General features: G+C 45.4%; 1 protein-coding gene across 1 annotated transcript in view; it reads right to left on the bottom strand.

Moving 5' to 3' along the window:
- The window catches only part of LOC126278518 (uncharacterized), an 867,389-nt gene that overhangs the window by 390,455 nt on the left and 460,762 nt on the right, over nt 1–16,172 (bottom strand). Inside the window, exon 3 of the mRNA XM_049978683.1 lies at nt 5,658–5,801. Within this exon, the coding sequence (XP_049834640.1) occupies nt 5,658–5,801 (144 nt within the window). The remainder of the gene's footprint in view (nt 1–5,657; nt 5,802–16,172) is intronic.

Here is a 16,172-nt window from a genome sequence, read left to right as displayed (position 1 = left end):
CTTTCTTTCCACGTACAATACGAGACTGGAATAGAAGGGAGAACCGATAGAGGTACTCAGGGTACCCTCCGCCACACACCGTCAGGTGGCTTGCGGAGTATGGGTGTAGATGTAGATGTAGATTGCATGACTGCTCATTCGATCACCACGGGGGATGGGAAGTGGGGGTTGGGGGCCGTTTGCTAGCGTGGGAGCGAAGGAAAGGAAGTAGAATGAGAATTAGAGCTGTGAAAACTTAAGAACAGCGTGAAAAGGAAGCTCAGTAACTAATAACACGTGGTGTACTTTGAGAATGATCCATTTTCAGTCAAATTTCTAATTTCGGTGTAGAGATGTGTTATTAGCGTGGAAAAGATTGCATAACTGCATGTTTTAATGCTGTGATTGAGCGTACTGTGTGTAGTTATGACTTGAGAAGACTCATTTCGCTTCAACCGAGATCCACATTTCAGTAGTGTTTAGCCCCCTTGTAATCACGAAGAAGGTAGAGTCAAGTGTGCAAGCATCCCAGTATTCTACCTGGCGAAAGCAAAAAATAAAGAGTACGGAGCACCGAAGGAAGTGGAACAAGATTGCTGACTCATGTATATAATGAAAGTAATATCTCCAAAACCATGAAAAGCTGCGAAGCGCAGTCGAAATTCCATAATTCTGTCTTATGAGATAGGTTACAGTGTTACAGCGTTACGGTGTTACAGCGTTGAGTCGCTACGTTGTTTTTGAAACACCATCATTCTGCAGCAGAGACCTCAGTAACTCATTATTGTTGAACAATAAGAGTTTGCCACCTGATCCTTCTCTTTCACTAGGAAGAGGGACTAACAAGGGGAAAGCCTCAGACACGGCCAACCGATTCGGCGCAAATTTGGTAGGTCGCTTGTATACAACCTAAAACGAAGGGCCCGCATCTCGTGGTCGTGCGGTAGCGTTCTCGATTCCCGCGCCCGTGTTCCCGTGTTCGATTCCCGGCGGGGTAAGGGATTTTCTCTGCCTCGTGATGGTTGGGTGTTCTGTGTTGTCCTTAGGTTAGTTAGGTTTAAGTAGTTCTATGTTCTAGGGGACTGATGACCATAGATGTTAAGTCCCATAGTGCTCAGAGCCATTTGAATCATTTTGAAACGAAGGAGTCTCAGATATTTTGGGCCAACACCCCCACGTTTTTGAGAAAATCACCCCTATAGGTTGAGCCGAGCGATCGACTCAAAGTTGGCGGGATCGATAGATAATTGTAACTAGAACATTTTTCATCACCAGGTATGGGATCCGAAAACGCATACTTTTCCACAAATCGAGGTAACAAAGTTTTACAATTATTCGCGTCTGTACCCACATGTTCAACGCTTTTCGCCGACAGCACCGATAGCGCAACGGCCAAGGTAACTGGGTGCGAATCTCGAAGAAACGTATTGGACGTTATTCTTTTGGTTTTTATTTTTCCACATCTCAATTGATATGGATAGGAGGGTTAATAAAGTAAGTAAATCAACAAGGAATGATATTAAGGCAGGCAAATAAATTGCTCAAACATCTTGGGATAGTAAACAACTAAAATGTTACTCTAGGTTACTTTACATTGGCTCTTCCGGTCACTGTTACGTGTCCTCACTTTTCTGCGAACAACTAGATGGGTGGTACCTGTCATATAAACATTCGAAACAAATATAATCACGGCACCAAGAGCATCTAATGAATGCAGTCTTTCGACAGGTACACTGTTCCTTCCCTATGATATGACGAAGAGGGAACTGGGACAACATGACTCTCTCCGCGTGCATTCAATCCCGTGCCTCACTGTAGACAAGCGTTGCACGGTTGGCTATCTGTGATCCCTCGCAGCACTTTTACTCGGAGTTGTTTTCATGTGACAAGGCTTAAAAGTTTAATACTTTACTAACTCACGGCGTTTGGGAGATTAGTTTGCCTACCTTATTATTATCATACCTTATTGATTTACTTACATTGTTAACCCTCCTATCCCTATCAATTGAGATATGGAAAAACACAAACGAGAAGAACAACATCCGCTAGGTTTCTTCGAGATTCGAACCCCGGTTTTCCGATTCTCAGCCAGGTATAGGGTACGTTCCGAAAGTAATGCAATTGAATTTCCCGCGCCGCTCCTAGTAGTCGGAGTGGGAGCGGGCCACATGGAGTAGGTGGGGGGGACGCTAAGCTTTGCCGCGAAACCGGTTTCAGTGCTCTCCGAGCTGTGGAAGCGGCAGGACGTCTGTTATTGTAAACCTCTGCGCGCCGACCGTGTCACGGAAAAAATGGGATCGAGCAACGTTACGCGATTAAGTTTTGTGCTAAACTGAACAAATCTTTTGAGGAGACTAACAAAATGATTCGTGAGGCTTACGGGGACTCTACTCTGTCCTACTCACAAGTTTCGAGGTGGTTAAAGGCCTTTAAGCCCAAAAAGGCAAGAATGAGCAAATCAAAAGTGAAAACAATGCTCATTGTCTTTTTCGACAGCAAAGGAGTGGTCCATAAGGAGTTAGTTCCTCAAGGACAGACAGTTAACGCTGCCTACTACGTGGATGTGCTGGAAAGACTCTGCAAAAGGGTCGTCAGGACGAGAAAGTACATCTCCGCTACCTGGCAACTCCATCACGACAACGCGCCTTGCCACAACGCGCTACGAGTCCGCGAGTTCCTGGCCAAACACCAGGTGCCAACGCTGCCCCACCCCCCCCTATAGTCCTGACCTCACCCCAGCTGACTTCTTTTTGTTTCCTAGGATTAAGTCAGCCCTGAAAGGAACCCGTTTTTCGTCCATAGACGAGATCCAATCCGCCGTGACGAAGACCTTGCGAGAGGTCCCAGAAGACGCCTTCCAGGGCGCGTACCGGTCATGGCAGAGTCGCTGGAAAAAATGTGTAGAGGCCCAAGGACAGTACTTTGAAGAATTTTAAGTGTTTGTGCAAATCTGTTCAATAAATTACTTTAAAAAAATAATTGCATTACTTTCGGAACGCACCCTGTACCTTGGCCGTTGCGCTATCGGCGCTGTCGGCGACGGGCGTTAACAATGTGGGTACAGACGGGGCAGTTGTAAGTTTCTTACCTCGATTTCTGGGAAAGTATGCGTTTTCGGATCCCATACCTGATGATGAAAAAATGCTCTATTTATAATTATCTATCGATCCCGCCAATTTTGAGTCGATCGCTCGTCATAACCTTTAGGGGTGATGTTCTCAAAAACGTGGGGGTGTTGACCCAAAATATCTGAGATTCCTTCGTTTTAGGTTGTACACAAGCGACCTACCAAATCTGAGCCTAATCGGTTGGCCGTCTCTGAGGCCTTCCCCTTGGAAGTGCAAGATTGTAACACATCGGTTCAACAACATATCCATAGCTTTCTTTCTTGCGTTACGGGCTGTGTATGAAAATAAAAGTATTAAAAAAACTGAAATTATGCATTCAAACATATTATGTGAAAGCATTTTCGGATCAAAACGCGTATTGGTTCAAAACGTTTTAAGTGTAATCTAAATATTAAAATGGTGCCTTCATTCATTCGTAAATGATTTCAGACATGACTAATTGCGGAACATAATCTAAATACTTAGGTCCTGCCGTTGAGAATTTTGACCTACCTCGTTTGGTTACGACGCTAACGTTTTACCGGTTCCTTAAAATTATGGTATTGTGATCCGTGCAGTACGATTGGGAACTATGCTCCTCAGATTATTATCTTTATCTTTTTTTTAAGCACGTTTCACGTCTAGTTCCGTGGGACCAAATTGAGGAGCAAATCTCCATCGTAACGAAGCATGTCAGTACATGAAATTACAACATAAAAGTAATAACAGATAATATAAAATGCTTATGAACCCAAAAAAGACAATCCATAAGTTTATGTAAACGCTATTAACAATATAATACAGGATTCAGCTTAATATTTCAAGGAACTCCTCGACCGAAAAAAGGAGTGACCCATGAGGAAACTAGTCAGTTTCTGCGTGAAAGCGTGTGGATTACTGCTAAGATTTTAGAATTCTTGTGGTAACTTGTTGAAAATGGATGCAGCAGTGTACTGCACATATTTCTGCACAAAAGTCAAGGAAGTGCGATGCAAATGCAGATTGCATCTCTGCCTAGTATTAGCTGAGTGAAAGCTGCTAATTCTTGGGAATAAGCTGATATTGTTAACAAGAAACGACATTAAAGAATATATATGTTGAGAGGCCGATACTGTTAACAAGAAGCGACATTGAAGAATATATACATCGAGAAGCTAATGTCAGAATATCCAGACTGGTGAACAGGGGTCGACAAGAGGTTCGTGAACTTACATCACTTATTGCCCGAACGGGCCGTTTTTGAGCCCAAAATATCCTATTAGCACGGGAAAAGCTATCCCAAGGTAAAATACCATACGTCATAAATGACGATCGATCGCTTACACAGAAGATGCCACGATATTATAGGAGAATAAGGCGTTTCTTTAAAGAAATAGACAATGTTTCTATTAATAATGGGAACTATGTAGGTGCACAAGTCATGTTGCATTGTCCATCAGTGTTCTGTGATGTTGTTAATTTTACCCTTAGGTATAATGATGTCAATCAGCACGGTAATGACTGGATCACCGTTGATCTAGTACGTGGACCTAAAGTCATAAATGAATGAAACCAACCAAAGTAAAGTGTCGAACTATCACTTACTTCAGATACCCTACGAATTGTAAAAATGGGAGTATTAAGTCTTTGAACAAGATCCTGAACGTGGACCTCCCACGACAGCTTACTGTCAGTCTGAACGCCTAGAAATTTCAACTGTTCAGTTTCACTAACCATATGCCCATTCAGTGAAATTAAAATTTTGTTGAATAGCGTGTCAGAAAAAGTAAAAATTGAGTCTTACTGTGCTTTAACGTTAGTTTATTTTCTACAAGCCATGAACTTCTGTCATGAACTTCGCTATTTGAAACAGTGCCAATGTTGCACACATCCTTTACTACCAAGCTACTGACATCAGCAAACAGGAGTACTTTAGAATCACCTTAACACTAGAGGGCATACCTTTTACAGCCGGCCGTGGTGGCCGAGCTGTTCTAGGCGTCTCAGTCCGGAACCTCACGGCTGCTACGGTCGCAGGTTCGAATCCTGCCTCGGGCATGAATTGTGTGTGATATCTTTAGGTTAGTTAGGTTTAAGTAGTTCTAAGTCTAGGGGACTGATAACCTCAGATGTTAAGTCCCATAGTGCTTAGAGCCATTTGAACCATAGCATTTATATAAATAAGGGACATGAGTTGCTCCTGCAGTGACCCATGGGGCACCCCCCATTTAACCGTGCCCAACTCAGACCCCACATGACAGTCATGGATAATGACTTTTGCTGTCAGTCGTTAAAATAAGAGGTGGACCAGTCACGAGTTACTTCCCCATATTCCATAATAATCTATCTTCTGGAGCAATATTTTATGTTCAACACAATCAAACGACTTAGTTAAATCAAAAACGGTGCCTAGCGCTTGTTTAATCCACCCAGTACCTCACACAGAAAAGAGAATATAGCATTTACAGTTGTTAAGCCACTGCTAAGACAATACTCTATATTTGATGGAAAATTCTGTTGTTTGATAGCAACTCGAACGCGGTGCGGTATTTAGACTAAACGTAGTGCGCAGACATCAGTCGCTTATGGTACCTGGACGATGTTCCAGTAGGGCACGACCTTGGCGAGGCTCTCGGTGACGTCAGAGCAGGCGGAGCCCAGCAGCATGACGGTGCGAGTCGAGTTCTGCGTGTACAGGGCGTGGAAGAACGTGTCCACGCCTACGCCGGGATCACACTGTAACACGAAACACAAAGAGGCGACGGTGAACAACCATCTGTTCTAATTATCGGCTACATGGCGTCATACAGCTTGTGGCGTTGCTAAATTGCACTCTTGTACGCGAAAATTGCAGCATCAGGCGGCACAGGGATTTCGAGCGTGAAATTGTCAGAATGGATCGTTAACGCCGAAATTTGTCAATGATTCCATTGCCAACGGCACTAATCACCTGCACGGGTGTACTGGACATGGCTAGCTTGAGTGTAAATACACTCCTGGAAATGGAAAAAAGAACACATTGACACCGGTGTGTCAGACCCACCATACTTGCTCCGGACACTGCGAGAGGGCTGTACAAGCAATGATCACACGCACGGCACAGCGGACACACCAGGAACCGCGGTGTTGGCCGTCGAATGGCGCTAGCTGCGCAGCATTTGTGCACTTCCGCACACCGTTAGGCCGTCTTCCGCTCACGCCCCAACATCGTGCAGCCCGCCTCCAGTGGGGTCGCGACAGGCGTGAATGGAGGGACGAATGGAGACGTGTCGTCTTCAGCGATGAGAGTCGCTTCTGCCTTGGTGCCAATGATGGTCGTATGCGTGTTTGGCACCGTGCAGGTGAGCGCCACAATCAGGACTGCATACGACCGAGGCACACAGGGCCAACACCCGGCATCGTGGTGTGGGGAGCGATCTCCTACACTGGCCGTACACCTCTGGTGATCGTCGAGGGGACACTGAATAGTGCACGGTACATCCAAACCGTCATTGAACCCATCGTTCTACCATTCCTAGACCGGCAAGGGAACTTGCTGTTCCAACAGGACAATGCTCGTCCGCATGTATCCCGTGCCACCCAACGTGCTCTAGAAGGTGTAAGTCAACTACCCTGGCCAGCAAGATCTCCGGATCTGTCCCCCATTGAGCATGTTTGGGACTGGATGAAGCGTCGTCTCACGCGGTCTGCACGTCCAGCACGAACGCTGGTCCAACTGAGGCGCCAGGTGGAAATGGCATGGCAAGCCGTTCCACAGGACTACATCCAGCATCTCTACGATCGTCTCCATGGGAGAATAGCAGCCTGCATTGCTGCAAAAGGTGGATATACACTGTACTAGTGCCGACATTGTGCATGCTCTGTTGCCTGTGTCTACGTGCCTGTGGTTGTGTCAGTGGGATCATGTGTCAATAAAGTTTCCCCTTCCTGGGACAATGAATTCACGGTGTTCTTATTTCAATTTCCAGGAGTGTAGCATCTGATGAGGTATCCAGCTGCAGCACGTTATCAGAAATGTGCCGGTAATAACAGTACCATTGGTTGAATGACAACAGAACAACCAGTCCCTGAGCGGAGAAAATCTCTGACGCAGCCGGGAATCGAACCCGGGTACGTAAGGCGGCAATCCGTCACGCTGACGACTCAGCTATCGGGGCGGACATTGGTTTCATAACGTTTACGTTTATGGAAAAGATAAATAAAACCTTAGTTATGATAAGAATATAAAGTTGTAGAATGAAGCATTTACCCAGAATTCACTCTAATCTGTAAATATTAAGAGCTTAATTTTCTCAGAATTTGAAAAGTGTCACCTCCCTTGCTCTTTTTACGCCTGATGTCATCTATCTCGGGGATAGTCAGTCGTTTTTACCCACTGGCCACTTTCTTATCTGCACAGTATGGTGATTTAAAAGGTAGGTAAGTAAGTTTTACTTTATAAAATGTACAAAGTTAATATAAGTTAAATCATATAATAATTATAATTATGTACCAAATAATAAATGTTACAGTAAACCTGATGAAAATGATTTAAAAACCAGTACTGCCCATCGGCCACCATGAAAGCTGAGACGACAACTGTTTGGTGTGAAACACCCCCGATTATATTCCATAACTGGACTTTGTGTAATTTATCGAAGCCGCCAAACAGTTAATTATTATGATTATATGACCGTGTGCTTAATGGAAGAAAGGCTATAGGTTTTTCAAGCAGGTTTCAACCGAGTTCGGCTGTTCTGAGATTGAATAGTGGAAATCATAGAAAGTTTGTCTGTTATTAAGGACCACAAAGGTTGCGATGTACAAACTGATATATATATATATATATATATATATATATATATATATATATATATATATCCTACTACCACACAAATGCTGTGGCAGTTGCTACCTTCGCCTTACACGTTAATCACAGTTATATCTTTTTATTGGTGGTTGATTTTCAGTACTTCGTCACACGCAATGCCAATGGTTAACATTCACAACAATCCTCTCTGCAATCCATGGTTGTTGCTGGCCGACGCGGTTGACGCGAAACACATAATTCGGCACTTGTCACTTTGTGTTTCATATCACTCGCGAATCGGTATTAGTGAGGGTTAGCCCCACGACGATCAGGGGGACGTGCTCACTCGTCATACTCCGGTGAATTTCACTCGACCACCATTCTTGCCCGTCTTTCGCTCACTTCTTCTCACTCGACACTTTCTGGTACTACCCCGCACTCGACGCTCGTCTCACTGCCTTCTGCAGCGCTCGACAATCGACTCCTGTCTACTATCGACCTGGGTGTCGGATACTAGCATCTATGTTCGTGGGATCACGGATCCCTTACAGGTGGTAGGGACGAGACTGACTACCACTGATCTACATGATACGTCGTGAGTAACATCGTGTCCTGTCAAACAATACCTAAGCGGTACTTCTGGCAGAAGTAAAGCTGTGAGTACCGGGCGTGAGTCGTGCTTCGGTAGCTCAGATGATAGAGCACTTGCCCGCGAAAGGCAAAGGTCCCGAGTTCGAGTCTCGGTCGGGCACACAGTTTTAATATGCCAGGAAGTTTCATATCAGCGCACACTCCGCTGCAGAGTGAAAATCTCATTCCAGAAAGCTACTGGTTAGAGCCCATCAGACTAGATATGGTTCAAATGGTTGAAATGGCTCTGAGCAGCATGGGACTTAACATCTGAGGTCATCAGTCCCCTAGAACTTAGAACTACTAAAACCTAACTAACGTAAGGACATCTCACACATCCATGCCCGAGGCAGGATTAGAACCTGCGACCGTAGCGGTCGCGCGGTACCAGACTGAAGTGCCGAGAACCGCTCGGCCACACCGTCCGGCCACTAAATGTGGAGTAACCCTTCTTACCATATATCACTTATTAACAAATCACTTTCCTAATTTACCTAAGTGGGGCAAGGTTCTGCAGTTGTCAACAACTGATTCCGGCAGACTGTGAAAGCATCAAGGCCTAAGAACCATAATTAACAGGAAGTGCACAAAAAAGTAGTATATCTCAAATGACTTATTTAGTAGCCACTAAGAGAATGTTGATTACTTTGATACGTAACAAGAAGCATATTTTATTTGTATATGCAATGTACTTTTCTTGTTTATATTACTAAAACGAATATGAATGCGACCCTTTTTTATTCAGTGATCCGAAATTTCGTTCTTATTATTATTAAATCCCGGGCATTTAACGCGTATAGTACATAATCAACGAGAAATATTCATATTTATGAACCAAAATTATAAGTTCACACTGCAAATTAAAAACGAAAAACTGAGAAAATACTCGGAATGACTGCGAACGTTCTATAACGTATCAATCAGCAAGAATTATCTTATTAATGAATCTCAATGTGAAGAAACTGAAATTAATTTCTAGTACGCTTGTTTATCATACTGCCGCTTATAAAGTTTACTTTAATGGAGGGAGAATCACCACATTACAAATTTTAGAAACGACATCACGTAACGAATACCCGTTTCCGAGAGTCACAGGCCAATACAAAAGACGATGGCGTGGTTTTTGGATTACTGCCTTACGTTACAAACATTTAGGACTTAAATTGATAAATTATGGAATATAAATTGAGTACTTTGAGATAAGTAATAACAATCTGGAATTGGGTTGGGTTGGGTTGGTTGTCTGGGGGAGGAGACCAGACAGCGAAGTCATCGGTCTCATCGGATTAGGGAAGGACGGAGAAGGAAGTCGGCCGTGGAGGGCTGGAGGGATTTAGGGCAATCTCGGAAAACCTAAATCAGGATGGCCAGACGCGGGTTTGAACCGTCGTCCTCCCGAATGCGAGTTCAGTGTGCTAGACAATGCGCCACATCGCTCGACACTCTGGAATTATTTACTTTTTAACAGAAATAAAAACTCACATCTTTCGGCAACTACTTAACTTATGGAAATGATTCTAAGTAACGTCCGTAATCCCATCGTTGCATTACAATAACGCATAATATAGTGTCCCATTGTCTTATATACAAACTATTTGATCGAAAGTATTTGGACATCTATTAGTGGACGTTAATATGGGGAGTGTCGACACTTCGGCTTTATTCTTGGGCTCTACTGGATACACTTTTAATGTGATGTCTGAATGTCTGTGGATGAATGATAACCCATTCTTGCTCGAAACCAGGGAAGATGGTGACGTTGGACGCTGGGGTCTGGGGCGATACTAGAGTACTAGTCCATCTCAAAGGCTTTACATTGCGTTCAGATCGGGACTCTGGGCAGTCCAGTCCGTTTCAGCAATGTTATCGTCCACAAATAATTGCCCAACAGATGCTGCTGTATGACAGGATGCGTTTCAATTCTTACAAAAACAGTCACATTCTGCGAACTGTTCCTCTACTGTACGCAGTATACAACACTGTAAAATGTCTTCATGTTCTTTGACACTTTGCGTTTTCTTAAGCGCAGTAAGATGACCACATCCTAGCAACCAAAAACGTTCTCATAGCGTAACACCTTCTCTGTACTTCACTGTTGGTCCTCCAAATGATGGCAGGTAACGTCCTACAGGCATTCGCCACACCTAAAACCTTACATCGAACTGCAAGAGGGTTCAGTATGATTCATCACTCCAAATCACTCTTTTCTCCTATTATCCACAGACCAATGCCGTCGCTCTTTGCACCACCTCAAGTGACGCTTAGGACTGACAACAGAAATATCTGGCTTGCGAGGTGCTGCTCTCCAATTGTTCCCCATTCTTTTTAATTGCCTAGGTACAGACATCGTGCTAGCACTTTGAAAGTCACGAGCTACCCTTCCTCTGATTTCTTGCGATGCATGCTGCCCAATGCCAGACGGCTGCTGTCCGTCAATACATGTACTTATATGGATATGGTGCCTACTCTTTCAGAAATATCCGAAAGCACAGACACCATTGATGACCTGCAGCCATCTAGAAAGAAATTACAATTATATTAATGTCTTCAGCTGCTGACGGGCGTTGATATACACTCCTGGAAATTGAAATAAGAACACCGTGAATTCATTGTCCCAGGAAGGGGAAACTTTATTGACACATTCCTGGGGTCAGATATATCACATGATCACACTGACAGAACCACAGGCACATAGACACAGGCAACAGAGCATGCACAATGTCGGCACTAGTACAGTATATATCCACCTTTCGCAGCAATGCAGGCTGCTATTCTACCATGGAGACGATCGTAGAGATGCTGGATGTAGTCCTGTGGAACGGCTTGCCATGCCATTTCCACCTGGCGCCTCAGTTGGACCAGCGTTCGTGCTGGACGTGCAGACCGCGTGAGGCGACGCTTCATCCAGTCCCAAACATGCTCAATGGGGGACAGATCCGGAGATCTTGCTGGCCAGGGTAGTTGACGTACACCTTCTAGAGCACGTTGGGTGGCACGGGATACATGAGGAGGTGCATTGTCCTGCTGGAACAGCAAGTTCCCTGGCCGGTCTAGGAATGGTAGAACGATGGGTTCGATGACGGTTTGGATGTACCGTGCGCTATTCAGTGTCCCCTCGACGATCACCAGAGGTGTACGGCCAGTGTAGGAGATCGCTTCCCACACCATGATGCCGGGTGTTGGCCCTGTATGCCTCGGTCGTATGCAGTCCTGATTGTGGCGCTCACCTGCACGGCGCCAAACACGCATACGACCATCATTGGCACCAAGGCAGAAGCGACTCTCATCGCTGAAGACGACACGTCTCCATTCGTCCCTCCATTCACGCCTGTCGCGACACCACTGGAGGCGGGATGCACGATGTTGGGGCGTGAGCGGAAGACGGCCTAACGGTGTGCGGGACCGTAGCCCAGCTTCATGGAGACGGTTGCGAATGGTCCTCGCCGATACCCCAGGAGCAACAGTGTCCCTAATTTGCTGGGAAGTGGCGTTGCGGTCCCCTACGGCACTGCGTAGGATCCTACGGTTCTTGGCTTGCATCTGTGCGTCGCTGCGGTCCTGACCCAGGTCGACGGGCACGTGCACCTTCCGCCGACCACTGGCGACAACATCGATGTACTGTGGAGACCTCACGCCCCACGTGTTGAGCAATTCGGCGGTACGTCCACCTGGCCTCCCTCATGCCCACTATACGCCCTCGCTCAAAGTCCGTCAACTGCACATACGGTTCACGTCCACGCTGTCGCGGCATGCTACCAGTGTTAAAGACTACGATGGAGCTCCGTATGCCACGGCAAACTGGCTGACACTGACGGCGGCGGTGTACAAATGCTGCGCAGCTAGCGCCATTCGACGGCCAACACCGCGGTTCCTGGTGTGTCCACTGCGCCGTGCGTGTGATCATTGCTTGTACAGCCCTCTCGCAGTGTCCGGAGCAAGTATGGTGGGTCTGACACACCGGTGTCAATGTGTTCTTTTTTCCATTTCCTGGAGTGTATATCAATGGGGACAGGTGAAAATGAGTGCCCCGACCGGGACTCTAACCCGGGATCTTCTGCCTCCATGGCAGATGCTGTATCCATCTGAGCCACACAGGACACAGATGAATACCCCATCGAGGTACATGAACCACACCTGTCAGCAGCTGAGGGTTTCAATTAACGATCATTTATTCTAGAGAAGCTGACCGTCATCAATGGTATCTGTTCTTTCGAGAGCAGTTACTTTCTTCATATATAGTTAAAGGCTACCCGGCCATTGACCTTCGTCTCTGTGAATGCACACAGGTTGCCCGAACTCTTGCGGGAATCGTCACCTTAGTGTGCGCGAGTAACGAGTGGATGGGCAAATATCTATTAGGTACATTACGTATGTAGATTGTGGACAGTTGGGAATGTGGGTCTCACGGGAAGCATGTAAAGGATAAGTCCCTGCAGTCGCGCTATTCATCTGTGTCCTCGGTGGCTTAGATGGAAAGAGCGTCTGCCATGTAAGCTGGAAATCCCGGGTACGAGTCCCGGCCGGGGCACAAATTTCCACCTGTCCCCGATGATATATATCAAAGGCCGTCAGCAGCTAAAGCTATTAATATAATTCTAATTTCGTCAGTCCATATGGTCTGCTTAATATTATTTTAGCTGTGGTTGTTCCTTAGAATTTCCACTTCACCATCACATCACCAACTACTTGTACAGCTTTAGAGGGGTTAAATCATCACTGATTAATTTGTTACTTAGATGACATCCACCGACCAGGCAACGTTCGAAGCCACTGAGCTTTGCTGACAGACGAATTCTGCCGTTTCTGCATATCTACTCACTACACGACAAATCCTGCCTTATGTTATACTGGTGGGACTGCCTCTAGTTACATCTCGTGGTCAGTTCCGTATTATATAGAGTGTCCGGATACAGTTAATCAGATAATGTACCTGTTTGTTGTATAATGCACAATGCAATCAAGACCTTATTGCTGGTCCGCCAGGAGTCTCCCCACTTAGTGCTTTGAATCGTGTATTTCACGGCCAAGGTGACTGGTTATTGCTGGGTATCTCCTACTACAGGATTCCGCCCCAACTTTTTAAAGTCTTCCTTAATCTCTGAGTGGCTTGAACGATCCAGTTTCTCTTAAGTTTCTAAAAATGGCGAAAAATTTCTTCAAATTAACATGGTCGCGATCGTGAAACTTTTATCTGCACAGTCTTTTAGTTTCTTGGACACCACAATCTACGAAAAAGTGGGCATATCACAGACCAATAAGTTTTGTTTTTCAAATTAACGCCACCAACGTAATCTTCCGAAGTAGTTTTTTCTTATCATATGGTAACACCCTAGAAATAAGTGCGTCACGACCTCGCACCACCTGATGTACTAAATACGAGGGTCACTCAAAAGAAATGCACACAATTTTTGTGAAAATACAGTTTTCATTCTGCATGTGTGAAAGTTTTACAGTGTGTAGATACATCCTTCCCGCTTGTTTTCAAACTTAGTTCAACCTGTTCCCGTGAGTGACGCCGTCACAGCATGTCTTCAAGATGACTGCTACACTTGACGTTCGTCAGAAGCAACGTGCTGTCATAGAAAACGAGACAGTGAGAAACATCCACAAGAGGTTGAAAAAGGTGTATGGAGATGCTGCTGTCGATCGCAGTACAATTAGTCGGTGGGCAAGCAGGTTATGTGATGAAAGCGGGCACGGCAATCTAGAGGATTGTCCTCGCAGCGGCAGGCCTCGTACTGCACACAATCCAGACATTGTGCATAGAGTTAACGAATTGGTGAGTGCCTACAGACGCATCACAGTGAACGAATTGTCACGCTACGTTGGGATAGGGGAAGGAAGTGTTTGCAGAATACTGAAAGTGTTGGCGTTAAAAAAGGTTTGTGCCAGGTGGGTTCCCAGGATGTAGACAGAGGCTCACAAAGAAACAAGAAAAACGATATGTACCGAACTTTTGGAACAGAACGAGAATGGTGGAGATGAATTTCTTCGAAGAATTGTGACAGGTGATGAAACATGGCTCCATCATTTTTTACCAGAGACGAAGAGGAAATCAGTGGAGTGGCATCATGCAAATTCACCCAAGAAGAAAAAATTCAAAACCACACCTTCTGCTGGAAAAGTTATGGCTACGGTTTTTATCGATTCCGAAGGACTCTTGCTTGTGGACATCATGCCAAGTGGAACCACATTAAATTCTGATGCATATGTGACGACACTGAAGAAATTTCAAGCTCGACTGAGTCGTGTTAGACCATATCGGCAAAAGCAGGATGTTTTACTGTTGCATGACAATGCACCGCCACATTTCAGTCAAAAAACCATGGAAGGGATCACAAAACTCGGATGGACAACACTGAAACACCTGCCTTACAATCCTGAGCTGGCTCCATGTGACTATCATCTCTTTGGGAAACAGAAAGGCTCTCTTCGTGGAACAAGGTTTGAAGATGATGACCCCTTGTGTACGCTGCCAAACAGTAGCTCCAACAGGTTGGCCCAGAATTTTACCGTGCGGCTATACAGGCGCTGGTTCCAAGATGGCGTAAGGCAATTGAGAGGGATGGAAATTACGTGGAGAAATGAAAATATTGTTCCTAAAGGATGTATCTACACAGTGTAAGACTTTCAAACATGTAAATAAAAGATGGACTTAAAAAAAATAGTGTGCATTTCTTTTGGAGTGACCTACGTAGTTACCATTCTCATCTTACTCAATTTAGGATCCTCTGTTGTCCATAAAGGATGTTTCGTCACAATTCATAATCCATAATATTAATTCATCTCTTGTGTTTACTTTGTAGACTTCGTCTGCTGACCATCCTCACAAGGAAATGTCTAGAACCGTAAGGTCCAAGGAGATTGGTGGCCAAGTAAAGTGACCATTCATGCCGACCCATCTTCGCGAAATGTTAGATTTACATAATGTGATGCCTGACGACAAAAATATTCACTGGCCCCATTGTGCTAGAATAACGTACTCATCCTTGTAGCCAATGGAACCACTTCCTGTGTTAACTGTAAGCTCGTTTTCAATCGTTCACAACCCCACAACAGGCTGCAGAAGACCACTCACTTCACCGCGATCCCAGGGTTATTGTGCGGTTCGGCTTCTAGTGGACGCCCCCCGGGAACGTCTCATACTAGACGAGTGTAATCCCAACTCTTTGCGTGGTAGAGTAATTATGGTGTACGTGTACGTGGAGACAGTGTTTACGCAGCAATCGCTGATATAGTGTAACTGAGGCAGAATATGGGGACCCAGCCCGCATTCGCCAAGGCAGATCGAAAATCGCCTTAGAATCCATCTACAGGCTGGCCTGCACATAGGATCTCGACACTAATACGCCGGGCGGATTCGTGCTGGGGTCCGGAACGCCATTCCGATCGGGAAGCAGCGCGTTGGACCGCGCGGTTAGCCGGACGGGCTTGGAGAATCTTGGTACTCTGATGGAGCAGCATCTTGTTTATTTTGAAGGTCAATAAAATTTTGAAAATGAGAAATACTCGTTTTATTCAGCGATTACTGCAATTTTAAGTTATAACTAGCAACACAGAGTCCGCAGCTCGTGGTCTTGCGGTATCGTTCTCGCTTCTTGCGCACAGGGTCCAGAGTTCGATTCCCGGCGGGGTGAGGGATTTTTCCTGCCCCGAGGTGACTGGGTGTTGTTGTGTCATCTTCATCA

Source organism: Schistocerca gregaria, chromosome 6 (assembly GCF_023897955.1).
Source record: "Schistocerca gregaria isolate iqSchGreg1 chromosome 6, iqSchGreg1.2, whole genome shotgun sequence".
In the NCBI taxonomy this organism is placed as follows: domain Eukaryota; kingdom Metazoa; phylum Arthropoda; class Insecta; order Orthoptera; family Acrididae; genus Schistocerca; species Schistocerca gregaria.
Note: the sequence above shows the minus strand (reverse complement) of the source record. Positions and strands in the feature narration are given on the sequence as shown.